The sequence below is a fragment of the Geotrypetes seraphini genome, chromosome 1 (assembly GCF_902459505.1).
Source record: "Geotrypetes seraphini chromosome 1, aGeoSer1.1, whole genome shotgun sequence".
Classification (NCBI taxonomy): Eukaryota; Metazoa; Chordata; class Amphibia; order Gymnophiona; family Dermophiidae; genus Geotrypetes; species Geotrypetes seraphini.
The window spans coordinates 112,235,407-112,262,975 of NC_047084.1; the positions used below are offsets into that span (position 1 = coordinate 112,235,407).

The 27,569-nt window shown below is 44.5% G+C and overlaps 1 protein-coding gene across 2 annotated transcripts in view; it reads right to left on the bottom strand.

Annotated features, from left to right (window-relative positions):
* Positions 1-231: 231 nt before the first annotated feature.
* Positions 232-27,569, bottom strand: part of LOC117356527 — a 42,050-nt gene continuing 14,712 nt past the window's right edge. For both annotated transcript variants that reach the window (XM_033935839.1, XM_033935828.1), the window contains 11 exons: positions 27,008-27,124; positions 18,404-18,466; positions 18,237-18,314; positions 16,640-16,702; positions 10,369-10,512; positions 10,097-10,171; positions 9,557-9,634; positions 5,306-5,341; positions 5,151-5,213; positions 3,221-3,304; positions 232-2,027 (listed from right to left, as the gene is read on the bottom strand). In XM_033935839.1, coding sequence (XP_033791730.1) covers positions 1,822-2,027; positions 3,221-3,304; positions 5,151-5,213; positions 5,306-5,341; positions 9,557-9,634; positions 10,097-10,171; positions 10,369-10,512; positions 16,640-16,702; positions 18,237-18,314; positions 18,404-18,466; positions 27,008-27,124 — 1,007 coding nt within the window. In that variant the 3' untranslated portion in view covers positions 232-1,821. The remainder of the gene's footprint in view (positions 2,028-3,220; positions 3,305-5,150; positions 5,214-5,305; positions 5,342-9,556; positions 9,635-10,096; positions 10,172-10,368; positions 10,513-16,639; positions 16,703-18,236; positions 18,315-18,403; positions 18,467-27,007; positions 27,125-27,569) is intronic.

Consider the following 27,569-nt stretch of genomic DNA (forward strand, 5'->3'; position numbering starts at 1 on the left):
AATAATCTAAGGAAATACTTTTTTATAGAAAGGGTAGTAGATGCGTGGAACAGTCTCCCAGAGGAAGTAGTGGAGACGGAGACTGTGTATGAATTCAAGAAAATGTTGGATAGGAACGTGGCATCTCTTAGAGAAAGGAAGAGATAGTGATTACTGCTGACGGGCAGACTGGATGGGCCATTTGGCCTTTATCTGCCATCATGTTTCTATAACCTAAAGTTCTATGACCTCACAATGCAGGTGTAAAGAGCTTTAGCCTATAGGAAGAGGAGATGCAAATGTTAAGAGCCTTAGCCAATAGGGAGAGGAGATGGAAATATTAAGAGCCTTAGCCAATAGGGCCTTTATCTGCTATTATGTTTCTATTCTGAAGCCAGCAGTCAGACAAGAAGTAGTGCTCTCCTTCTGCTGGTGGAAGAGACTGAAGTGATAAGTGAGGGAGAGCTCCTAGGCAGGCTATACAATAAATGTATTAAATGATGGCCCATGCAGTCTGCCCAGGTGACTTTCTTCCTCTGGTTTTCTGCCAAATTCCTATATGCAAACCAGCTTCCCTATTCTTTCTTTCACTCGACCTCTCCTCTCCACTCCCCTTCCATCATTGTCTAAAATCTGCTCCAGTGCTGGAATCCTCCTTCTGCACGGTCCGGCGATTTCAGGCCTCGTTTTCTTACTCGGCTCCTTCGTGTCTTAAGTTCTGCAAAAGCTCCCACTACCATCAAAACGAATGAAGCCTGCTGCATTTGGATTTTAACCATATAGTCTCTTCGGGTGAAATTAAAGGTTGGGCTTCCATCACACTAATCTGACAGGCTTTTATTTTACATGGCTTAGGCAGTGACACTTTACATTAATCTTCTCCAGAAGCTCTTACAATTAGAATTAAACCACGATACAGAAGGATCTCTTTGGTGTCCTTCACAGTCTTGATCTCTACCATTTCCTGAAAGAAATGAAATCATATGATCGACTATTGCTCTAATGGACTTTTCACAGATAGACGTTTGTGAACTGCAGGGTCTGCCTCACTGCCCATCACAGCTGATAATGGTCCCACGCAGATTTATTGATAACTACCTTATGTGTGAGAAACTCATTAAATGAGGAGTTTTGATTGGGGGGTAAAGATCTGGCATCCTTGTAGGAGGTACTATTTGAAATAGTCTACATAGCAGCAAAAGTTTAGGAGCACTTTCAGTATGCAAGCTTTATCCTCATTTTCAAAGAGAACCTTGCATCCTAAAAGAGTCCCTGGGGAGAGGAGTAAATACCTCTCTGAGAATACTCCTAACAGGTTAAAAAGAAGCAATGTGCACATCATTTTAGCCACTTGAGAAAGGCAATTTTCAACCAGGACAATTTAGGCATGTAAATCCATCTAAATGCAGCTGACCTGCAATAACATCCATAGACCTTCGTCAGCTCTCGGTTTAAAGCAGTGACAGCTGTGCTGTATCAAGTCCTGCACTGGCCACAGAATGTCTTGCTACGATCCGTGATTAAGTTCCTGCTGCTGTTATTCTCATGTCCATCAATCAAAGTCAAATTTCTTTCCAATGATGAGCATAGATCCCATATTGGTCAGGGGCTTCGTTCAAGCAAAAGACAGATCAAAAAGGAGCCACAAGGGATCGCTGGCCTTTCCACTTGATATTTGTCATCTGTGGTCTCAGAAGAAGCTCCCGCAACGTCTTGTCCACCTGCATCGGATGTGAGAGATGAGGGATTAGTTGGGTCCTCACATCCCACCAAAGACAAGCTCCTCTTGCAGTGTATTCCACCTGGACCAGGGGCCTGAGAGATGGGGGTTTACTGGGCTCCTCACTCCATCTGATCCCTGTGGTGAGTTCTCAGGAGCATTTCCTGTAGTGTCTCTCCCACTTGCACCAGGTTGTCAGAGATGAGGCTCAAATGAGAGACTGTATCATTGGCCAGACTCTCCAAGAGCGTCTGCTGCTGCTGGGAGGTGTGCAAGAGCTGAGCCAGGATCTGCTGCATGCTCTGCAGAAGAGACACCACTGATCCACCTGAAAAACAGTCAGAGAGAAAAGTGAAACACTGGTTCGACTCCTGCTACAAACTGTATTGGAATCCAATAGCTGAACATTTCTGGGCTACAGATATTAGTCATGTTTAGAGGAGCACATGCGCTTTGCTCAGAAATCCTGCAGTGCCCGCAGCCCAAATCCCCACCAGGCTCCTGGCTACAAATCTCTGCCCTGCCCCTATTATCACACACACGAACATAAGAATAGCCTTACTGGGTCAGATCAAAGGTCCATCAAGCCCAGTAGCCTGTTCTCACGGTGGCCAATCCAGGTCACTAGTACCTGGCCAAAACCCAAAGAGTAGCAACATTCCATGCCACCGATCCAGGGCAAGCAGAGGCTTCCCCCATGTCTTTCTCAATAACAGACTATGGACTTTTCCTCCAGGAACTTGTCCAAACCTTTCTTAAAACCAGCTACGCTGTCCGCTCTTACCACAACCTATGGCTTAACTATTCTGAGTGAAAAAATATTTCCTCCTATTGGTTTTAAGAGTATTTCCCTGTAACATCATCGAGTGTCCCCTTTTCTAAATCTCTCCGCCTTTCCACTGTGACTCTGCCATTCCCCCCCTCCCCCCTCACATTCCATGTGTCAATCCTGAATTCAAACTCTCTCTCTCTAGACTCTCCCCCACCACTTAATTTTACATATTTTTTTTGTTTATTGGATCACAGAGTAACACAGTGTATGGGTTACATCAGTGACAAAACTAATCCAGGAACTTTTACATTTTAATCTTTCTGGAGGTGGGACCTGTCAGCTTTTACGTGCTCCGTGAACAATGATGGTACTTAAAGTCCTGTGATTGTAAAGGATAAAGGGGATAAAGAGGACTCAATACACCACCTTTCTGTGGTTACAATCAAAACAGTTTACATCTATAGTACCTGGGGCAATGGAGAGTTAAGTGAGAGAACTGAACTCAGCTCCACTACAGTAATTAGACTACCCTCCACTCCACTGTATAGAGCTCTGTAAAGAAAAATCACTGCTCAGACTGGCCAGAGATGTTACACTAATGGTTTATAATATTTATTCTGTGCATATGTCCAGTGCTTTATAAATGACTGACTGTATAGTGTTGGGCAAAATCTGGAGATTTTAAATAATTATTGCTGAGTGTCAGTACAGTGCTGTGTACACTGAGAACATTCTGGGAGGAAGTTTACCTTGCATGTCTGCAGCTGAGGCCTGGTCCCCCAGCATGGTCCCAGCTCCTGCTGCAGGCGAGGCTCCATGCTCTGGTGGTGAATCTATTACAAGATACAGGAGAAGAAACGGTTAGCCTGGAGATGTAAACTGGTCGTGCTTAGCAGGATTTCTTCAAGCATTAAAGAGCAGGGGGGGTGAGGGGGGAGGAAGCCATGGCCAGATTGTAGGGCACTGACAAGACCCCATGTCCAGTCACTAAAACAAATGCTACTCATGGGAGACCAGCAGGCATGGGGGATAGGCAGGATAACACTCGTACTAAATACAAACAAGCTTTTTTTGTTCTCGTACCACTTTTAATTTGATAACAATCAAATCTTTGACAAAACATTTCAGAGCCAGCATCCTAATTTGACCATTGCAGGAGGCTTGGAAATTCTTCATCCAGTTGCTGATTAGGGGTTACTTTGATTCCTCCTCCCTTCCACCCCACCCCGAGATGGAGAATTGGAAGGAAGAGGGGATTCTACTGATGGAACCCTCGCTTGATGAGGCCAATTTTGTCCTGTGTGTCTTGTCATAATTAGATTGTAAGTTCTTCTGAACAGGGACATCTCTCACATGTACAATGTGCAGCATTGCATGCGCCTGGCCACGCTATAGAAATAATTGTTGTTGTTACTTAAACAGCTTTTCTAAGACTCCAAAGAAAGAGGGGAACCCTGAGCACCTGTACTAACCACTCAAAAATCTAGCCTGAAGGCAAGGCTGCAAGCAAGAGGGCTTCTAGCATACCAGACAACATGAGATTAGTTCACAGACCGATTCTTGAAAGAACAGTAGGGCCCCCCAGAACTCAACCAACAAGGCCCTGGTCTGGGGGAATAAGACCAAAACATGAAACAGCTGCACCAGTTCAAGCAGATGGTACAAATATTGGCTAGTTCCTAGCTGCACCTGCTATTATAACAGTGATATCTGTTTTCTCTACCTCTATCTGCTGGTTGGGAGATATAACCAATTGGTGTGGACTGGCCTAGCTGGATGAGAAGGAAGAAATTACTAAAAAAAAAAAAAAAAAAGTAGGAAGGAACACAATATATCTTGGGTCATAATAGTATTCTTGAAAAGAAACATGGACACAGCTTTGAAACTGTCTTGGGAAGTAAAAGGATATTAAGTTGACTAAGGAAGCCAAGCTGTCACAAAGATCAATGTCTGTTTTCTATAGACAAATAAAAAGATTAAAAGATTGAAGGGGCCCCCATAAAATGGTAGTAAAGTGGGAATTTTCATGCATCTTTCCAGAAACTTGTCGATAACTATAACCCACACACATGGCTTTCTTATCTTATTTGTTTTTGAAGAATAGAAAAGGCCACAGCTAGAGTGGATAAAAGCACTACTGGCTGGCCAGTGCGTAATTAAAGGGGGGGGGGGGGGTCTGCCCCAGGCATCATCACCCGTCCTCCTCTCTGCCCCCCCTGCCGTGCACAAACTTGCTGCCCCCATCGGTGTCGGCTCTTTCTGATGTCAGACATGACGCAGTCAGCAAGTTCGTTATGTTGCTTGCACTGGGAAAATTAAAGAGGTACGGTGAAGGAAGGGGGACGCCATTCACCCTTGCTTTGCCACTACCTGGAGCCTACGTTATTTTAATAAGGTGGCTGCTCTCTGTCAAGCCAAAGCTTAGTTAGAGAATCACCCTGAGTCGTCTGTTACCAGGAAATAAGTTCTGCCATTGGTTTTCCCAGAGATCTGCATTGTCTTTGCAGGAATAGAGCTCATTTTGCCCACAGGTACTCTCGAGGAGACTTGAATATGAAGTCCCCATGAACTAGCAAGATCTTCAGCTACATAAAGAATGTGCATCTTTCACAGGAGCTTTCAGTCCTTCATGAGAATTATCACATATTCCTGTTAAGACACAGGTGTGTAACATCTTACCAGCCTCTTTCTCTCTAGTCTCCTGCTTTATGGACAGTGATGGGACGAAGGAAGTGACCGAAGCTGCAATGAAAGGAAAAGACTATATCAGAAGAGAGAGAGAGAGTCAGGAACAGAAAAAGAATTAAAAGTGGCACCTGGAAACATGAACTTACCGATAATAGGGAGAGTGGGAAAACAGGGGCTACTGTCTGTAACGAGAAGCCAGAAATAGTCAGAGAAATGACACGTATATTTGACAAAGTTAAGTGATCCAAGCGCAGTCTCTCATACACAAGGAAATATCCAGTTCTAATACAAGCGCTTCAACACCCAGGAGCAGGAGAATTATTTTACCTAGGTCAATGGTTCTTAACCCAGTGTCAGGACACATCCAACCAGTCAACTTTTCAGGTTACACACAATTTGCATGAGATAGAAGTAATGCATGCAAATGTATAACCAATAGGCTGGTTTCCTCTGTACCATTTGCTAAACATATTTATCGAGGACATAAAAAAAAAAGGACACAACTCCCGCCCCTACCTCAATGCACAGTCACCTTGCCCTGCCTCAAACACAGCCATCAGCTGTGCTGGTCACTCTCTCCCCTCCCTCCACGAGGAGAAAAAGCTTAAACTGCAGCCTGCCTAGAGAACCGACTGCTCTTGGAAACCATGAGCAATTGACTTTAGGCTGATGGGCAGCTGTTCACTTTCTCCTTCTCTTGTAGCGTGGCATCAGCAGGGAAGAGGGAGAGAGTGAACCGTCTGGGGACTTTTGAGCACCGTCATCGGCCACAGGGGTGAGCAGGCACATCTCCAAGTACTGGCTCAGAGTCTCTTCTAGCCGAACATCTGCTCCCTCTCTCTCACCTCCCCATCCTTGTAGCCTCTAATCTCCCTGTCCCTTCTCTCCTCCCTCATGGCCAGCATTCTTCCTCTCTTCCCTTACTCCCATCTGTTTCTGGGTCCAACATATTTCTTTTACTCTCCCCCCTCCATCTCTTATGTACAGTATTCTCTTCCTTCCTCTCATCCACTCCTATGTCATAAGAACATAAGAAATGCCTCCGCTGGGTCAGACCTGAGGTCCATCGCGCCCAGCAGTCCGCTCACACGGCGGCCCACCAGGTCCAGGACCTGTGCAGTAATCTTCTATCTATACCCCTCTATCCCCTTTTCCAGCAGGAAATTGTCCAATCCTTTCTTAAACCCCAGTACCGTACGCTGCCCTATAACGTCCTCTGGAATTGCATTCCAGATGTCCACCACACGTTGGGTAAAGAAGAACTTCCTAGCATTCGTTTTGAATCTGTCCCCTTTCAACTTTTCTGAATACCCTCTTCTTCTTTTATTATTCGAAAGTTTGAAGAATCTGTCCCTCTCTACTCTCTCTATGCCCTTCATGATCTTGTAAGTCTCTATCATATCTCCTCTAAGTCTTCTCTTCTCCAGGGAAAAGAGACCCAGTTTCTCCAATCTCTCAGTGTATGAAAGGCTTTCCATCCCCTTAATCAGTCATGTCGCTCTCCTCTGAACTCTCTCGAGTAACGCCATATCCTTCTTAAGGTACGGTGACCAATACTGGACGCAGTACTCAAGATGCGGATGCACCATTGCCCGGTACAGCGGCAGGATAACTTCTTTCGTTCTGGCTGTAATACCCTTCTTGATTATACCTAGCATTCTATTCGCTCTCTTAGCGGCCGCTGCGCACTGTGCCGTCGGCTTCATTGTCATGTCCACCATTACCCCCAAGTCCCTTTCTTGTGTACTCTCATTCAATAACATCCCTCCCATCGTATAGCTGTACCTCGGGTTTCTGATTCCCACATGCAATACTTTACACTTCTCAACATTGAATTTCATCTGCCATCTCTCTGCCCATTCCCCTAATTTGTCCAAGTCCCTTTGCAATTCTTCGCAGTCCTCCTTTGTCCAAGCTCCACTAAATAGTTTGGTGTCGTCTGCAAATTTTATTATCTCACACTTCGTCCCTGTTTCTAGATCATTTATGAATATATTAAAAAGCAGCGGCCCGAGCACCGAGTCCTGCGGAACACCATTCGTGACCTTTCTCCAGTCCGAGTAGTGGCCCTTCACCCCTACCCTCTGTTTCCTACCCTCTAACCAGTTTCTGATCCATCTATGCACGTCTCCGTCCACCCCATGGTTCTTCAGTTTCCGGAGTAGACGTTCATGAGGCACCTTGTCAAAGGCTTTCTGGAAATCTAGGTATATGATGTCTATGGGGTCTCCTCTGTCCATCTGTTTGTTAATTCCCTCTAAGAAGTGCAATAAGTTGGTCAGGCACGATCTCCCCCTGCAGAAACCATGTTGGCTGGTTATCAGAAGTTCGTGTTTTTCAAAATGTTCATCGATTTTTTCTTTTATCAGTGCTTCCGCCATTTTCCCAGGAACAGAGGTCAGACTCACCGGTGTGTAGTTTCCCGGGTCTCCTCTTGATCCCTTTTTAAAGATGGGCGTAACGTTGGCTATCTTCCAATCCTCCGGGATCACACCTGTTTTCAGAGATAGGTTGCAAATTTGCTGTAGTAGTTCCGCTATTTCCTCCTTTAGTTCCTTCAGCACCCTTGGATGGATTCCATCCGGACCCGGGGATTTGTCAGTTTTTAGTTTTTGTCTAACGCCTCTCTCTCCTCCTCGTGCTCTAGGTCCAACATCTCTTTCCACTCCCCCCATGCCAAATTTATTAAAATTTTGATAAAACGCTAATCATAAATTCTAAGCGTTTTACAATAAAATAGGGAAGCATTTATCATACTAAATGACTAAACAAAAACTAAAATAACTAGACATGCAATATTTCTCCCTTCTTCCCCTTCACAATCTTATCTAATATGTCTCCCTCTCTCCTATGCACTCTCTCTCCCTCCCCTCCATCATCTTATCCAATATCTCTCCCATGTTAATTTTCTCCCTCTCCAAGCAGCATCTCCTGAAGAAATCCACAGGATGGCTGAAATGTCAGTTTCTATCTGAAAAGACGCAGCGAGATCTCAAAACCTACAACAAAACACAATGCCAGCAGCGGACACCCTGATAGAAATACAACCCATCTTTACAGGGAGAACATCTCTAAACTCACCGGAGACTTTTCCATTCTATGGGAAACCAACAAATTTTCCCGCCAAAATTTAAATTCATGACCAACAGACCCCTCCCTGTTCTCAGTCATGTCAGTAGACCCATTATATATAAAGACAAACTGAAGACCTCACAGCATACCCTGAAGAAAGCCACAGCATGATGGCTGAAACGTCGGTTTCTACCTGACAAGATGCAGCAAGACCCGAAAACCTGCAACAAGCACATGCCAGCTGTGGAAACTCTGAGAGAACAAATGAGAGGTCGAATTTATAGGCATGGAAAGTTAACGCACAGACTATACTTTTTAGCTCTATGGATATGAAAACAGAAAACACAGGTGCAAAAGTCCATGAGCCCTTGATACTTATAGCCAAGATAGAAGTAAAATAGCCCCTAATACTTAAGAACATAAGAAGTTGCCTCCGCTGAGGCAGACCATAGGTCCATCCTGCTCAGTGGTCCGCTCCCGCGGTGGCCCATCAAGCCCATTGCCTGAGTAGTGGTCTATATCTATCTATACCCTTCAATCCCTTTTTCTTCTAGGAACCTATCCAAACCCTCTTTGAAACCATTTAAAGTGTTCCTGTCTACCACAGCCTCTGGAAGCGCGTTCCATGTATCCACCACCCTCTGAGTGAAAAAGAACTTCCTAGCGTTTGTTTTAAACCTGTCCCCTTTCAATTTTTCCGAGTGCCCCCTTGTACTTGTGTTGCCCAATAATTTGAAAAATCTGTCCCTGTCAACTTTTTCTATGCCCTTCAGGATCTTGAAGATCTCTATCATGTCTCCTCTAAGTCTCCGCTTTTCCAGGGAGAAAAGTCCTAGCTGCTTTAATCTGTCGGTATATGGGAGATTTTCCATTCCCTTTATCAGTTTAGTTGCTCTTCTCTGTACTCCCTCAAGTACCGCCATGTCCTTCTTGAGGTACGGCGACCAGTACTGGACACAGTACTCCAGATGCGGCCTCACCATTGCACGATACAGCGGCATGATGACTTCCCTCGTCCTGGTCGTGATACCCTTCTTAATGATACCCAACATTTTGTTTGCTTTCCTTGAGGCCATGGCGCACTGCGCCGATGCCTTCAGTGTTGCGTCTACCATCACTCCCAGGTCTCTCTCCAGGTTACTGACCCCTAGTGGTGTTGCCCCCATTTTGTAAGTGAACATTTCATTCTGAAAGCTAGTGCAAAGTCTACCACAAACTAATGTGGACAATTTTAAATTTGCACCATATCAGAGTGAAAACAAGATTCTGAAACACATCTGCATCGTGTTGATGATGTCCTAGGCAAGAGTGTTTGTGATACTTACAAGGCAGTGGTTCGGTCTTTACACGATGGCCCATTGGCAAAGGAGAAATACCTGCTGTTTCTTGACCAATAAGATACTCTGAAAATGAAAAGGGAATCCACATTACTTTAGAGAAAGTGATAGACAGACATTTTCTTTAATCCTACCAGATCAGTTCAGACTAATGAATTATGTTCATCCACCATGGGAAGTAAATTTACCCTTTACAAGTACTGTGAAAACCAAGCAATGATGCTCTAGGCCAGTGCTTCTCAAATTCTTCATTTCCCAGAGCATTAGTGGCTTTGTCCAGCAATGGTGTGGCTTCTCACAACAAAGGGTGTTTGGGTTGGTTTGGTTTTTTTTTTTGTGAGAATGGTTACTGCTTGAAAATGAGCATAAGGAAAAAGAGTGGAATATCTAAAAGGGCCCGAGTTGACTTAAGGGCCAATCAACAGATGACTAAGTACTTAATATAACCAATCTAAGATCTAAATACTAGTACAAGACTGTAGTTGGCAGGAAACAAGCACACTTCTTCCAAAACTTGCCAGGACTTACGATTCTGAGGCTCACTCTTCAAATGACAGCGTACTGGCAAGGGGTAAATATCTGTTTCTCGACCGATGGTGAACTCTGCAAATGAAAAAGAAATCTGCATTAATTCTGAGACACTAACATGCTTGAGCTGTTACTAGAAAAAATGTGGGACAAATCTAATCTTGTGTTACCGTCCTGTAGTTTGCCACTGGCGTAATCCCATGGCAGCTCTGCTTATTATGTAGCTGGGCAAGAAGGTGTTACCCGAGTGCTGCTCTTTCCTCGTTACGCACCTGGATAGGACAGATTTGACAGTTCTTGATCTCCCACTGAGGTTATGTCCCATGCTGGAGTGGTACTTGAGAGGCTGATATCCGAATCTTCCTCCTCCTCCTCCTTTTTCACTTTTATCTTCTCCCGTTTTATTCGGACCTCTTCTAAAGAAAGAACAAGATACACAATGTTGACTTCTTGCTTCCTCTGGCAAGTCTCAGTTCTGTACTATTTCATCTGACTGCAGGATGCAACTAGTTAACAGGAACTTTAACCTCTGTGGTGATGTGGTATGCACAAATGCTTCCATTCTGGATTTCCCTCTGCTTTTAATCCTCCTCTAAGCATTATAGACATGAATCTCAAAGGTTTCCCTTCCATTTATGCCTATGGGAAGAGACCTTGATGAATCACCTCCTTTGTAAAGATCATAGTCTTTAAGTTATGCAATTCTATTAGGTTTCAGTGGGCTGTTTAATTCTGCGACAACAAATTATTATTGTGAATCACTGCTGTGTTATCACACTATAATCCCCATATTTGACTTAAAAAAAAAATAAATGCAAAATTTAAGAGAGACTTTTACTGGCTTCACAAAACTGAACAGCAGCAGAAGCAGAAAATCCTGGTGATAAATGTGATTAAAGAGCAGGAATGAATCACATGACAAAAGTGTCAGCAAGGAGCTTGCAACCATATTTGGCATATTAATTTAATGTGATGTCTTATATACCGCTAAATCTCCCAAAGGATTCAAAGTGGTTTACAAAACAATTAAATTGACTTAAGTAATGGCCAAAAATCTAATCAGGTACTTTGAATTTCCCTCTCTGTCCCAACAAGCTCATCACACTCATATTCAAGAAGAACCTATCCTGGGAGGCACCCACGTGAACATTAAGCAAGAAAATGCTCACAACATTCAGAAAACAGACAAATTCAGCATTGTTTTGATAAAGAAAACTCAGATCTTGGTTCAGCCACTGTTATCATCCCAACTAGATTATTGCAATGTCCTTTATGTAGGATGCAAAGAAAATATACAAAAGAACTACAAACCATTCAAAAAGTAGCAGCCAGATTTATTTTCTCCTTATGTGAAATTCAGGGATAATAATTATCAAAAAGGAAGTCAGAAAGAAGTTGAATATAGCGAAAAACTGACTCCAATAAGGAACTGCCTATGGAGAGTGGTCAATTAGATATGTAACTCGCTCAGAGATGTGAAACTCTGAAAAGTTAAAAACCTATGATCACACTCCAAGGCACTGAAATATATTTGTATAAATTTAAAATTTTTTTAAAGTCCTTTAAAAATAGGAAAGTAATATCTTCTCATCTGTTTATCCCAAAAGCACCATCACTGCATTGGTAAAGTGTATTAAAGTTCACTTAACATAGAAACGGATCAAATTACCGTATTTTCGCGGATATAACGCGCACCATTGTAAAACGCGCACAGGGGTATAGCGCGCAGAAATCACGATGATATGTACAAAAACTTTTCTATACCGCGCTCAGGCATATAACGCGCATGCTGCCCGACTCTCCTCTGGCCACCCCGACTCTCCTTTCGCTCTCCCCGACTCTCCTCTGGCCACCCCGATTCTCCTTTCGCCCTCCCCGACTCTCATCTGGTTGCCCCGACTCACCCTGACTTTCGGTGCACTGCCCCGACTCTCCTCTGGTTGCCCCGACTCACCGTTCACCCGCCCTGACTTTCGGTGCACTGCCCCGCCTCTCCGTGCCTGTCCCCCTTGAAGTCCTGTCCCCCCTTGAAGGTCTGCCTGTCCCCCCTTGAAGGTCTGCCTGTCCCCCCTTGAAGTCCTGTCCCCATCCTGAAAGCCTGATGCCCCCCCTCGACGTCCGATTCTTCTCCCCCCTCGGCAGGACCACTCGCACCCCCACCCCGAAGGACCGCCGACTCCCCGACAATATTGGGCCAGGAGGGAGCCCAAATCCTCCTGGCCACGGCGACCCCCTAACCCCACCCCGCACTACATTACGGGCAGGAGGGATCCCAGGCCCTCCTGCCCTCGACGCAAACCCCCTCCCCCCAACGACCGCCCCCCCCCCAAGAACCTCCGCCCGTCCCCCAGCCGACCCGCGACCCCCCTGGCCGACCCCCACGACACCCCCACCCGCCTTCCCCGTACTTTGTGTAGTTGGGCCAGAAGGGAGCCCAAACCCTCCTGGCCACGGCGACCCCCTAACCCCACCCCGCACTACATTACGGGCAGGAGGGATCCCAGGCCCTCCTGCCCTCGACGCAAACCCCCCTCCCTCCAACGACCGCCCCCCCCCAAGAACCTCCGACCGACCCGCGACCCCCCTGGCCGACCCCCCCACCCCCCTTCCCCGTACCTTTGGAAGTTGGCAGGACAGACGGGAGCCAAACCCGCCTGTCCGGCAGGCAGCCAACGAAGGAATGAGGCCAGATTGGCCCATCCGTCCTAAAGCTCCGCCTACTGGTGGGGCCTAAGGCGCGTGGGCCAATCAGAATAGGCCCTGGAGCCTTAGGTCCCACCTGGGGGCGCGGCCTGAGGCACATGGGCCAAACCCGACCATGTGTCTCAGGCCGCGCCCCCAGGTGGGACCTAAGGCTCCAGGGCCTATTCTGATTGGCCCACGCGCCTTAGGCCCCACCAGTAGGCGGAGCTTTAGGACGGATGGGCCAATCCGGCCTCATTCCTTCGTTGGCTGCCTGCCGGACAGGCGGGTTTGGCTCCCGTCTGTCCGGCCAACTTCCAAAGGTACGGGGAAGGGGGGTGGGAGGGTCGGCCAGGGGGGTCGCGGGTCGGTCGGAGGTTCTTGGGGGGGGGCGGTCGTTGAAGGGAGGGGGGTTTGCGTCGAGGGCAGGAGGGCCTGGGATCCCTCCTGCCCGTAATGTAGTGCGGGGTGGGGTTAGGGGGTCGCCGTGGCCAGGAGGGTTTGGGCTCCCTCCTGGCCCGATATTGTTGGGGAGTCGGCGGTCCTTCGGGGTGAGGGTGCGAGTGGTCCTGCCGGGGGGGGGATGTATCGGACGTCGGGGAGTCGGCCGGGCAAGAGGGCTTGGGCTCCCTCTTGCTCCGATCGTGGATGCGGGTGCGGGTGGGAGCGCGTGCGAGCGGTCGTTCGGGATGGGGGTGCGAGCGGTCCTGCTGGGGGGGTGAATCGGGCGTCGGGCGGGGGTGGGAACTATGTTTAAAAACTTTTGTATACCGCGCTCAGGCATATAACGCGCGAGGGGTATGCGCGGTACGTAAAATCACGTATAACGCGCGCGTTATATCCGCGAAAATACGGTATACTCCCATGGATCAAAGACAGCACTAACATTCTAAACAAAATCGCCCCTATAAAAACCTACAGATCTAGAGGGATGGTTTGATTCAGAGCTACTACTGCTAAAGAGGGACCTAAGAAAATCAGAAAGACTTTGGACTAAATCTGGTACTCAAGAGCACAGAGCTGCTTAGAGATCAAAATTAAAACACTACAAAAACCGCACCAAAGAAAAACGCAAAAACTTCTATGCCCAAAAAATTGGAAACGTTACAATTAACAGTAGAAACCTTTTCAATCTGGTCAACGACCTCTACAACCTCGAGACACTCACTGACATCCAGGAAGAATCCACATTAACTGCTAACACCCTAGCAGACTTCTTCAATTCTAAGATCATCAATAACTGCCCCGGCCAATCCCCACGGGTACTTTCCAATTCTCCATGACACAGACATACCCAAATCCGACCTAGGGTCCAGAACTGACCTAAGTTGGAACCACTTCACAACCATAGACTGGCAAACCTTTAACAAATAATACAATAAATACAACAACTCCTACTGCAGACTGGACACCTGCCCCCCAACTATCATGAAAACTGCCCCGATCCACTTCAAAGCCAATGTGTTGGCTTGGGTCAACTTTTTACTATCCTCAGGAAATTTCCCAGTAGAGCAAGGCCACATCACGATAACTCCAATTATAAAAAACACAAAAGAACCACCCAACGCCCCGTCTAATTACAGACCTATCGCCAGCATCCCGCTAGTCACCAAATAAGCAGAAGGGGTGGTAAACGCCGAACTGACTACATATCTGGAAAAATTCAATATCTTACACAACAACCAATTGGGCTTTCGTTCTGGCCACAGCACCGAAACCATCATAGCCTCTCTACTCGATCACCTGCACACACTCTTCAGCCAGGGCTCCAGCGCCCTGATCTTACAACTTGACCTGAGCAGTGCTTTCGACCTAGTCGATCACACTATTCTCCTAGATTGCCTTGCACACATAGGCATTTCTGGCCAGGTTCTCAACTGGTTCCACGGGTTCATAAAAAACAGATCATACAGGGTATGTAAGAACGACTCTTTCTCCTACAGCTGGAACAATTCCTGTGGGGTTCGTCAGGGCTCCCCCCTGCCCCCCACCCTGTTTAACGTCTTGGGAAACCTCCTGCAAAGCCTTAAGCTCAAATTCTTCATCTACACAGATGACATTACAATAGTCATCCCGCTAACCTATTTCACATCAGAGTTGCTTAACTCTCTTTCAAGCTTACTCAGTCAGATAGAACTCTGGATGTTATCCTACAGATTAAAATTAAACTAAATTCTTCCTAGCCTCCTCCAACAACAAAATCAAAGATACCACAATACAAGTGAATGGATCGGATTTCCCCCTAGAACAAACCTTAAAAATACTGGGAGTCACCTTAGACAAACACCTATCCCTTGAGAATCACACTGATCTTACTGTCAGGAAAAGCTTCTCGGTGCTCTGGAAACTCCGCACCATAAAAAAATACTTCGACGACAATTCATTTCGCCTGTTAGTACAATCTTCTATTCTCAGATCCTGGATTACTGCAACATCATCTACTTGGGCTCCATGAAGAAAACCACGTGAGCGGACTGCTGGGCACGATGGACCTCAGGTTTGACCCAATAGAGGCATTGCTTATGTTCTTATGAGACTAAAACCGATTCAGAACACCGCCATCCACCTTATATTTGGCTTAAACAAATGGGAACACATCACCCCCTTCTACCATAATCTGCACTGGTTACCATTAGAATCCACTCCCTCGGCAAATATGACCACATCACCAATGCATACCCAGACTCACACTGGCTACCGATAAAAGCAAGATCCCAGTTCAAATTCTACTGTCTACTATATAAAGTAACCCATGGAACAGCACCCAGCTACCTAAACAACTGACTATACCGTAACCTCTCACCCAGAATAAGGAGAACTCAGAGCCTATTCAACTACCCCCCTCTCAATGGTACCCAACACAAGAAACCATACGACAGCCTTTTGGCAACACAGGCAGCGAAGATTGTCACTACCATCTCCAATCTACTGATCAAAAAAACAGACATTAAAGTATTCCGAAAAGAAATCAAAACTCATCTCTTCAAAAAACACTTCCCATCATTTTAACCTCACTATAGCACTAGAAAATACTCTCATTACCACCACCACCACCACAGCAACACCTTCAACATTGTACAACTCACTACTGTATCCCGATTGTACAATTATTCATCACAGTAACCTATTATATACTTACTCTTTGCTTTGTAATTCTCCTGGAAATGACCAGACTAACAATTGTAACTTGCTACATACATGATTCTTTGTACTGTAACTCTCCTGGAAATGTCCAGACTTCTAATTTGTAATCCACTTAGAACCGCAAGGCACAAGCGGAATAGAAATCACTAATGTAATGTAATCCAGAATCCTATTCAAGTTCGAATGCCTCTGCTACAAAACAGTATTTGGTTTATCCCCGAGCTACCTCTATCCACACCTCAACCTAAATTACAACAATAAGAACCCCCGCAAAATCCATCTGTTCGCCTTCTCTTCCCTAAAACTATGTCATTTCAAAAGATTCCTTGACAAAACCTTCTCCTTCCAGGCAGCTAAACTGAACCCATGGCTAGCCCAAATTTTGCTCGACGCCCACACCTACCTCGACTTCAGAAAAAAAAAACCTCAAAACACATTTATTCCACGGACAGAACCCTTAATACACCCTCTTCTTCTTCTTCAACTCCCCTTCAATGCACGTGAAGCTCCACCTACTCCTTCTTACTTTACTCTCCGAACCTTTTAACTTTAATGACCTGCATTCTCAGCAACATGAGACATTTCACATGAAAAAGAAAAGTTACATCTCCTCTTTTAATCTCTGGAGTTATTATACTCATATAACCATTGTAAACCCTAATGCACACAGGGAAAAGTCAATTAACTAGATTCTCAGCTTCAAGTACAACTTCTTACCAGCTTCTCTCTCAGTGGTCTCCCGTTTTATGGAAAGCAGCTGGCCACAGGAAGTGATTAAGGCTACAACCAAGAAGAGACCATGTCAGAACAGAAAGCACCAGCAAAAAAAAAAAAAAAGGAAAATTAAGAGCTGTGAACTCGCCAATGTTGGGGAGAGTGGAGAAAAAGGGGCTGCTGTCTGTAATGAGGCCACGAGAAATGACAGCTACGTTCAAGGACAACATGACCAACTCCTATGATCCACCCATTAGCAAGACCAAGTGTCCTAAAAGCTCAAGAAATTGCCAGTTTTGATTTATACACTTCCCCCTCCGTATTCACGGGGGTTAGGGGCAGAGCCGGCACGCAAACATGGAAAAACCGTGAATAATATTTGGGGCGGTTCTGCCCTTATCCCCTACTTCCCCCGGCTATTTTTAGCCCTGTGAGCCCCTCCTTAAGTTTTACCTGGTGGTCTAGTGGGTTTTCAGGCAGGAGCGATCTTCCCATGCAGATTGCTCACAGGAAATGGCTGCCTTGAGCTCTCATAGTCTCTCAAGCCATTTCCTGTGAGCGATCTGCATGGGAAGATCGCTCCTGCCTGAAAACCCGCTAGACCACAAGGTAAGGCTTAAGGGGGGGGGGGGGGGGCTTACAGGGCTTAAAATACCCCGAAAAATGAAAGTAATTTTTTTCGTTTAGAACCGCGAATAAGCTAATCCGTAGATACGGAATTTGCGAATATGGAGGGGGAAGTGTAACAAGCACTTCAGCATCTGTTAGGGAAAAGTACATAGGAGCAGAAAAACTACATCGCTATTATTTGGTTTTTTGCCAGGTACTAGTGACTTGGATTGGACACTGGGCTGGATGAACCACTGGTCTGACCCAGTGGGGCTATACTTACGTTCTTATATTTTATCATTCTCCAGCTTTGCGAAGTCAAAACCCCTACCATACTTGAGCACAGAGCTTATCCAAGATAATCTAGATAAGAACATAAGAATTGTCATACTGGGACAAACTGAAGGTCCATCAAGCCCAGTATCCTGTTTCCAACAGTGGCCAACCCAGATCCCAAGTAGTAAAACTGATTTTATGCTGCTTATCCTAGGAATAAACAGTGGATTTCCCGAAGCCATCTCAATAATGGTCCAAGGACTTCTCTTTTAGGAAATTATCCAAGCCTTTTATAAACCCCACTAAACTAACCAATTTCACCACATTCTTTGGTAACGAATTCTAGAGTTTAATTACAAGCTGTGTGAAGAAATACGTTCTCCGGTTTGTTTTAAATCTACTACTTAGTACGGTAGTTTCATCTTAGATGTGCAAGCTCCTACAAACTGGTCAATCCATTTTCAAGATAAGATTAATAACGATGACCAGAAGATAGGAATTAGAGACTTCTGAACAGAGCAACAGGATATCGGGGATGCTTAACTCAGGCCGGAAAGATGGGGCAACAGGAATCTTTTGGACTTCTCACACAGCTGTTTATTGGGCAGATGATAATTTTAGTTAACAGCTAAACAATGATAGAAACCAAGGGACAGGAACATTAAACTTGTCTCCTCATGTTTAGTACATCCAGTCCATCATTAAAGGTACTTACAACTCTGAGGCTCGAACTTCATTTGATGATGAGGTGGTAAAGTAAAAACATCTGCTGACTTGTGACTTACGATGGCCTCTAAAAATGAAAAATTTGGGAAACTGATGGGCAGATTCAAAAGGTACTTATGAAAAGGGTGCTATGAGAGGAGACAAGAAGGGCCTTACCTGCCTCACTGGGTGACCTCCGTCTACTAAAGGGGTCATTAATCCTTTGTGCTGGAGAAAGATCTGAAAAGGAAGATTAACATTTCTGCATTATATTTTGGGGTCAATTCCTTTTGTTTTTATAAATTTATCAACAATATGTATTTTAATGAACACAGACATTCTGGCTCTAGAAAGCTATTCTCTGCATAAAAGTGAACACATGTGCTCTGAGGAGGCTGCCACATAGCTAGAAATTGGTTTAGCTTTTGGGGCCTCCATGAACTTTAAAATCCTAAAGACAAATGAACACAGTTCTGCTTCTTGTGTAGTAGGAAGGGAACCTCTCTTGCCATGCACTGAACGTATCTGAATTCAAGCAAGCTTGAGACAAGTGCATAGAATCTCTAAGGGAGAGGAGAAGATCTGCCATTTTATGCTGTCAGCTAAATCATATGGGCTTTACCTGCCTTGGGTAAAATGTCATAAAAAGATGCATTTCGATGGGGATCCAAGATGGCTGCAGACCCTTTCAGCTGAGCAACATGCCACGGAGTTTTACCTCTAACAACTCTTGAATCGCTGCCCTGGATATCCGCCTTCCCTTCAATGCCAAAACAAAGAGGACGCAGTGCCGCTGGAGCCTCGCAGCAGTCCGGAGCGACGGCGTTCGGCAACATTGAGGAGCTTCTACAGCACATGCAGGAGACACCCCGAGCATCAGTAGACCCGCTGGAGATGCACCGGAGAGGCGGAACGGATGCGATCTCCTTGGGCTTGGAGACAACGCTAAGCCCCGATGCCAGAGCACCTCCCCCTCCTCCTCAGATTACCAGCTCCCCACGAGAGGAGGTGCTTCCGGAGCATGGGCAGTACTCTCCCTCGGAGGCCACAGAGAAGGTAGAATGGAGACAAACTCTTATTTGCAGGAGAGTTTGAGGAGACTGACAGTCCAACAGCTGTAGGGGTAAACCGGAACCTGAGCAGTGCTGTCCAAGAGGGGATGCCAACTGGTGAGATTTCTCATTTTATAAGTGTTTCCTACATTGAAAAACCCCAACTGAAACAGTTGGAAGAAAAACTTAAAGTCCAAGAGACTATGGTGGAAAACATAAAAGTTGAATTTGATGACACAAAAAGCTCTTTAGAAAAAATCCACCAAGAATTGAAAGTATCTAAACAGATCGGAGAAACATTAATTAAGGTCAATATTAATTTGAGAAGGAAGCTGGAATCCTTAGAAAATACCTCCCAAAATAATAATCTCAGATTAATTAATTTTCTGAGGGTTGAAACAATATCTCCAAGAGATATAGTGAAACGCTATATGATGGAAATCTTGGAAATTTCTGAAGATATGTTGCCATCACTTACTCAGGCCTATTATCTACCTATTAAAAGAGATGAATAACTACGATCACAAGAAGGGAACCAGCAACCACCTGATGTTACAGCAATATTGGAACTTTCTGATATAGAAATGGCTAAGCTGGTGACGCTTTTGATTACAGTAGTCTTAGCACCAGATAAAAACTGGCTGCTCAGGCTTTTCTTTCAAAATAGACAAAAAAAATTTATGACTTAAAATATTGATTTTTCCAGATCTGGTTCGAGATACGCAAAAAAGGAGACGTGAATTTCTTCTTTTAAAACCAGGAGTTATAGCTTTGGGGGTGACCTTTTTTCTTCGACATTGTATGAAAAAATGTGTCTTCTTTGATCCAAGCCAGCTGACAACATTCTTGTCTACAGCGCCTCAGGCTTAAGGGGAATTATGAGGGCGATATTGATTATTTGTTATCCTGTCTCAGTCTAAAGGGCCTGTTTTTCCTTCATACAGCAATTTAGTTTGTTAAATTTCTTCTAATTTTTTGCTATGAAATACCTTGGATCCTAATTGTGGACTTGAGCTGAAGTTAAGCATATTGATTTTCTTCTTTATTGATGTTTGAGAAGTGGATACTTGATTTGTAATTTGAAAATGATAAAAAAAGAAAAAAGAAAAAGATGTATTTCATGTAAAAGGAGGGCTGGAGCAGAGGGATTCCCTGAAGATTCAAGAGGAAGAAAATTGGTATCCAGATAGTCCCAATAGCAGGAAAGAGAGAGGTAGCAAATGACCTCCAATGGAATGGAGAGAGGCTATTAGATCTTGAGATGAAGGAAACATTAGGTTCTTTCCTTGGTAATCTTCTTTCTAGTAGACAGACACTTTTTTCCTGAACCGGTGGGGTAGTCAATCCCTTCTCGTGAGAAATCTTGTAGAGCCTCATTAGCATTCTTTTGCTCCACCTCCCATCCCTCTGGAACACAGACAATCCTTAGATAATAATAATTACTTTATACTTATATACCGCCAAAGCCATAGTAGTTCGAGGCGGTTTACAATAAGAAGAGCTGGACAATCAGCAAAATAATTACAATGAAAATTAGATGGCCATCCATCACAAATTTGGCATGAATCCAAGGTATCCTGGACTGAGGAGTCCAGCACACCAATTTTAAGGAAAATCAAGGTGTTTTGAGGCAGATAGAGACTTTTTGTTTTCAAATTCTGAAATCCACGATGACCACAGTGACAGTGATTTTAGTGCCAAAAACTGCCCGAGGAGCTACACTGGGGTCCAAAAATTAGTGATTTGGGATTTTAGAGGTGGGGGAACTTGAATCTAACCCCAGAGCCCCTCATAAACCCCTCCCAATTCTGGCTTTTTTCTTCCCCAGGCTGTTAGCCTGTTACTCACTATGCCATGCTGTGTGCTAGGAACTGCAAGTGCTAAAGCTGCAAACAGTTTACAGGGAGAACTTCTGCCTCAACAAGCCCGCAATCCAGACTGCTCTTGTCTTAAGACTGCCTCTTGGGCCCAACGAACCGGCCGGAGACCTCAACCTCCACCAGACATTGCCCATGCAATGAGGGGAGGAAAGCAGTTGTCCCCAATCTTGGAAAAAACCACCACGGAGTCTGCACTCAAGCCCACTGCAGTTGAACCTGGAGCGAGCCTTGCTCCCAAGGGATCGGTCCCCGACCTCTTAACTTTTAATGCAAGATGTCCAAGTGGGTGCACTGCAAAGCAGTCTGCCCCTTGGAAGCAGACCCTTGACCTCAGTCTGTGCTCTCCCGCAGTCAGAGATGCGCATTCTGTTCAAATTTGCCTGCATTTGTATCAAGCAGGTCTGGGGTCTAGCGCCTTCCTACCTGCTACCACACTTCACATTTCACAACCCCATAAGACCAACCAGAAACAGAAACATATTTACTTACCCAAAAATCACAGGCTGCAAATACAAATCCTTTCTGGACAGGACTTTCAAGTTCCAAGCAGGCAGACAGCAGTCCTGGCTGGACAACTACATAAACAGAGCCAGTTTGACCTATGGCGCATTCCAAAAATCAATCAAAACCATTCTGTTTGACAAATTCATGTCCTAAACAGAAGCCTCCAAATGATATATTCTCCCCCTCTCTACCTCGATGTAATTTTGCTGTTTTATTTTTACTGTTCCTTTACCTAATTCTTATGTAACCCTCTCTTCTTACATCCTGTATCTCACTGATTGTCTAGCCTTCTTTGAATGTGAAGCGCCTAGAAGTCTTTCGACTGTGGCGGTATAAAGAATAAAATTATCATCAGTGCAGAGTGATCATCAGTGCAGACATGAAGGCTGCAAATCAGGTAGAAAAAGCATCATCCAAGGCAAGACAAATGATGGGATGTATCAATAGAAGCTTCGTCAGCAGGAAACCTGAGGTCATAATGCCACTGTACAGAACCATGGTGAGACCTCATCTGGAGTACTGTGGGCAGTTCTGGAGGCCACATTACCGCAAAGATGTGCTTAGAGTCGAGTCGGTTCAGCGGATGGCCACTAGAAATATCTCGGGGCTCAAGGGTCTCTCGTACGAAGAGAGACTGAAAAAATTGCAGCTCTACACTCTGGAGGAACGCAGGGAGAGAGGGGACATGATAGAGACGTTTAAGTACATCACAGGTCATGTCGAGGTGGAAGATGACATCTTCCTACTCAGGGGACCCTCGGCCACTAGAGGGCATCCGCTCAAACTCAGAGGAGGGAAATTTAAGGGTGACGCCAGGAAGTACTTCTTCACGGAAAGAGTGGTGGGTCGCTGGAACAAGCTTCCGGAGCAGGTGACCAAGGCCACTAGCATGCTTGACTTTAAGAATAAATGGGACATCTACGTGGGATCCCTACAGAGGCCTAGTAAGGGGGTGGGTCAGTAGAGTGGGCAGACTTGGTGGGCTGTAGCCCTTTTCTGCCGTCATCGTCGTCATCTTTCTATTAATATTATGATCCTCTGCAGCACTGAAAAGCCTCGCTAATGATCAGCAAAAAAAATAATGAATTTGAAGGAAAAATAAATATGAGCAGAAAAGACTGGCCCTACCTTCTTGCTTATAGAGACACAACAGAGGAACTGGAGGACAGATCAGTGGGACAGGAGGCAAAGCAAAAGAATGTTAATGAGACTCTACAATCATTCTCTAAAGAAGGAATGGACTATTCCACAGGTGAGGAAGATTGCTAATATTTGATAAGATTAATGGTCCTTACAGCAGCACTTGCGAAATTCATTGCATATCTTTTGCAGAAATTATTAAAGCTGCTCTGGGAGAGAAAGTTAATAGATGGCTGCACTGGCGAAGCACGTTTCAAGATATCAGTTCCAATGTGTCCGACCTTCAGTGCTTTGGAAGGAGCTTTTGAGGATGCCTTCCTAAAACACCTATGTGAGTGTTACGATAGTAGTGAATGACACGGGGACAAATTATTCCACGTTCCCACGAGTTCTTTTTCTGTCTCTGCCCCATTCCGGCAAGTTCTGACCTCATCTGCACAAGCCTCAAACACTTTAAAATCATAAGGCAGAGTTTACAGGAATGAGACAAGGACAAAAACAAAACTTAGGGGACGGGGGCAAATTTATCCCCATGTCTTTCTCTACTTAGAAGCCTCCAAAGGAATTTTGTGCAAGTTTGGAAAAGCAGGCATTTGGAATCATAGAAACATAGAAAAAAGCATGGGTGTTCTTTCACACTCTGGACGAGACAGAACCCATCTGGGACATTTTAACCAAGAAATAAAACAAAGAAACTATATATATATATATATATATATTTTTTTTTTAAACAATTAAGAACTTTTTGGAAAACAATGAAAAAGACAGGCATGCACAGAGGCTAAAAATCTCTTCAATACCAGAAAGCTCTGTGTTTGCATTTGTTTGGCAGAACAGAAAAAAAATCCCGAGAGGCTGAGGATACTGCTGGAGTCTGGCAAGAACATAAGATTTGCCTCTGCTGGGTCCATCGTGCCCAGCAGTCCGCTCCCATGGCGGCCCCTAGGTCAAAGACCAGTGCCCTATTTGAGTCTAGCCTTACTTGCGTATGTTCTGTTCCAATAGGAACTTGTCTTGAATCCCTGAAGGGTGCTTTCCCCTATAACAGCCTCCAGAAGAGCGTTTCAGGTTTCTACCACTCTAAGTGAAGAACTTCCTTACGTTTGTACGGAATCTCTTCCCTTCTAACTTTCGCGAGTGCCCTCTCGTTCTCTTCACCTTGGACTGGGTGAACAATCTCTCTTTCTCTAAGTCAATTCCCTTCAATTTCTTGAATGTTTCAATCATGCCCCCTCTCAGTCTTCTCTTTTCAAGGGAAAAGAGGCCCAGTTTCTCTAGCCTCTCATATGGCAACTCCCCCAGTCCCTTAACCAGTTTTGTCGCTCTTCTTTAGTCCCTTTCAAGTAGTACTATGTCCTTTTCATGTACGGCGACCAGTGTTGGATGCAGTATTCCAGATAGGGGTGTACCATGATAATCTTTTCAGATCCGTTTGTGATCCCCTTCTTAATCATTCCTAGCATTGTTTGCCCTTTTCGCTGCCACCGCACATTGCGTGGACAGTTTCAGTGACTTGCCTACAAGGACTCCCGGACATCTTGTATTTGTGCATATGATTTTTGTTACCGACATGTATCACCTTGCACTCATCCATGTTGAACCTCATTTGCCATTTCACGGCCCATTCCTCGAGCGTATTTATGTCTTCTTGTAGGTTTTTGCAATCCTTCTATGTCCTCACTACTGTGAATAACTTTGTATCGTCCTCAAATTTAATCACCTCACTCGTCGTGCCAATTTCTAGGTCATTTATAAATATGTTGAAGAGCACGGGCCCGAGCACCGAACCCTGCGGGACTCCACTCATGACGCTTTTCCAGTCCGAGTACTGTCTATTCACCCCCACTCTGTTTCCTATCTGCCAACCAATTTTTAATCCACGTAATGTAATGTAATTTATTTCTTATATTCCACTAAACTCCGTTAGGAGTATATCACCCTCGATTCCATGGCTTGCAAGTAGACGTTCATTCGGAACCTTGTCGAACGCCTTCTGAAAATTTACATAAAGGATGTCGACCGGGTCACCCTTGTCTATCTGCCCATTTACTCCTTCGAAGAAGTGCAGTAAATTTGTCAAGCAAGTTCTTCCTTTGCTGAAGCTGTGCTGGCTGCTCCTCATCAGTTTGTGTCCGTCAAGGTAATCGATGCGGTCCTTTATCAGCGCCTCTAACATCTTTCCAGGTACTGAGGTCAGATTCACCAGTCTGTAGTTTCCCGGATCTCCCTTCGAACCTTTCTTGAAGATCAGCATAACATTCGCCACTTTCCAGTCTTCCGGAATCTTTCCTGATTTGATCGACAGATTTGATATTAGTTAGAGCAGTTCAGCTATAACCCCCCCTTTCAGTTCCTTGATTACCCTTGGGTAGATGCCGTCCGGTCCCGGGGATTTATCGATTTAAGCCTAGCAATCTGTTTGCATGCCTCCTCTAAACTGACCGTTGTCCCTGCCAGTTTCCCGTCTTCATTTCCTGTGTATAGCCTGTCGGTTTCCGGTATATTGGATATATCTTTTCTGGTAAATACAGATGCAAAAAACGCGTTCAGTTTGTCGGCAATGGCTTTGTCCTCCTCTAGTACTCCGTTTATTCCCTGGTCATCTAACGGCTCCACCACTTCCTTCGCGGTTCGCTTTCTCTTAATGTATCAAAAGAACGGCTCTTGGGGAGTTGTTTCATCTCGGTACCAACAGCGGTTTAAAGTAAGGATGCATATAACCGCTAATGAGTTATCTACCTATTTTAACAATTTTCAACTGTTTCTCATTCCCATTCCATCAATTCTTAATTATTTTTTGATTTTATTTCCCATCTCCTATTGTATTTTCCTTTTATATATTCTTTCTATAAAAAATTGTATTTCTGCCCTCTTCTCCTATTGTTTTAAAGGCTTGAGTTTGTCTGTTTAGTCCTGGTTTGTCCAATAATTTAATATATATATGTTTACAATGCAGACATGTCTGTCTTCCTGTAATTTTTAAATATTTTGTTCAACACTTTGTACTGCTGGATAAGCGTTAAAATCAAATACTTTGAATAAACAATGACACCGATGCCCCCTATCTGTGTGTATGATTAATTCAGTAGAAATGGTGACTTTTTTCTCTGTTCCAATAAACTTTAAAAAAGCACTACGAATGTAAAATTCAACACCACTGACAGATCTCTTCCACGGAATGAGTACAACTAGTAAGAACAGGTGGTAAAGAACATAGCACCACCATGCACGTTTGCACCATGAAGTTGGAGAAAGAAATGCAGGTGGCTCTGGGGCTCTTTTCTAAATTCTCCTCACCCTTCCACCAGCTCCATTTTAACTTGCTGCTTGTTCCACGGTGCAAGATTCTGTGATTTGCACGATTTCTCTATTTGCATTTCTTATAGGCACTGCGAAGCATGCTGTTGCATGAATGTTTAAATGGAGCTGGCAGTCAGGGACTTCCTTGGGCAGGAAAGTGCAGATCAAGGAAGAGCCTGGGAATACCTGCCTTTATCATAAAGCCTCTAGATATACTATGCATGGATTCATTTTGGCAGGCATCTACACTTTAAATTTGAGCTTAGAGCAGTCCAAATATGCATATGCTGGTACTTAATACTATAGTAATATATGGTCTCTAAGGTATATCTTCATAAGTACTTTCAAAGGTTTATAAACCTCATTAGTGTCTGCTGTATGAAAACAAACTTTCTTCCATACAGACAAGTGACATGCTGAGATTGATAGTACAATTTCTTCATACTCATCTCAGTCTACGCAGGTGGGGACAGCACTCCGACATAGAAACTATGTTTCGCCCTAGTCGGGCTGACTGAACAATTTAGCGCGGGGAGCATGAGCTGTCTGACGTAAGGGGGACTAGGGCGAAACATAGTTTCTATGTCGGAGTGCTGTCCCCAACCGCGTAGACTGAGATGAGTATGAAGAAATTGTACTATCAATCTCAGCATGTCACTTGTCTGTATGGAAGAAAGTTTGTTTTCATACAGCAGACACTAATGAGGTTTATAAACCTTTGAAAGTACTTATGAAGATATACCTTAGAGACCATATATTACTATAGTTCACTGAAACACTGGGTCTCTGGACATACTATTTGGAGTTATTTGGCTGGTACTTAGTAGTAGCATATACCACCCCCCAAAAAAGTCTGGCCTTAAAATGTTTTGTTACCCTATAGTAGTTCTCCCCTTATAATGTACCTGGGTAAGACAGGTCTGACATTTCCTGCTTTCCTGCTGAGGTCATTTCCCATGCTGGAGTAACACCTGCAACACTGTGATCTGATTCTTCTTCATTCTCCTCTTTAATCTGCACCTCTTTGAAAGCAAAAATTCATCAGTTAGTATAAAATGCATACTGAAGATGAAAACCTCAGAACTGACATGAAACCCTCTGTAGTATTTGTGGTTCCCCTTATTTTTGCATTCAGCTTCCACTGGCTTGTCTCAGGGTCTGCTACAAGTGCAGTTTTTAGTACAGCAATGGTGCGTCCATTTCAGAGTGTGGTCACAAGCCTGAGTGATGCTCACTTCCCAGAGAGTTAAGAAGAGATAGGCCTCTTCCACTGTGAACATCTATAACTCAAGGCTATGAAAATCAAAAGGTATCTTACTGACACAGCTGAACACTAATCTCAAGACCTTAAAGCCCTTTCATAAAAGGTCACCTAAATATCTGTGGTAAGTTGCTGTGTGTGGTGGGATTTGGTTTTCTTTTTTTAAGAATGTGTGTTTCATAGAAGTTTTAGATTTTTATTACATC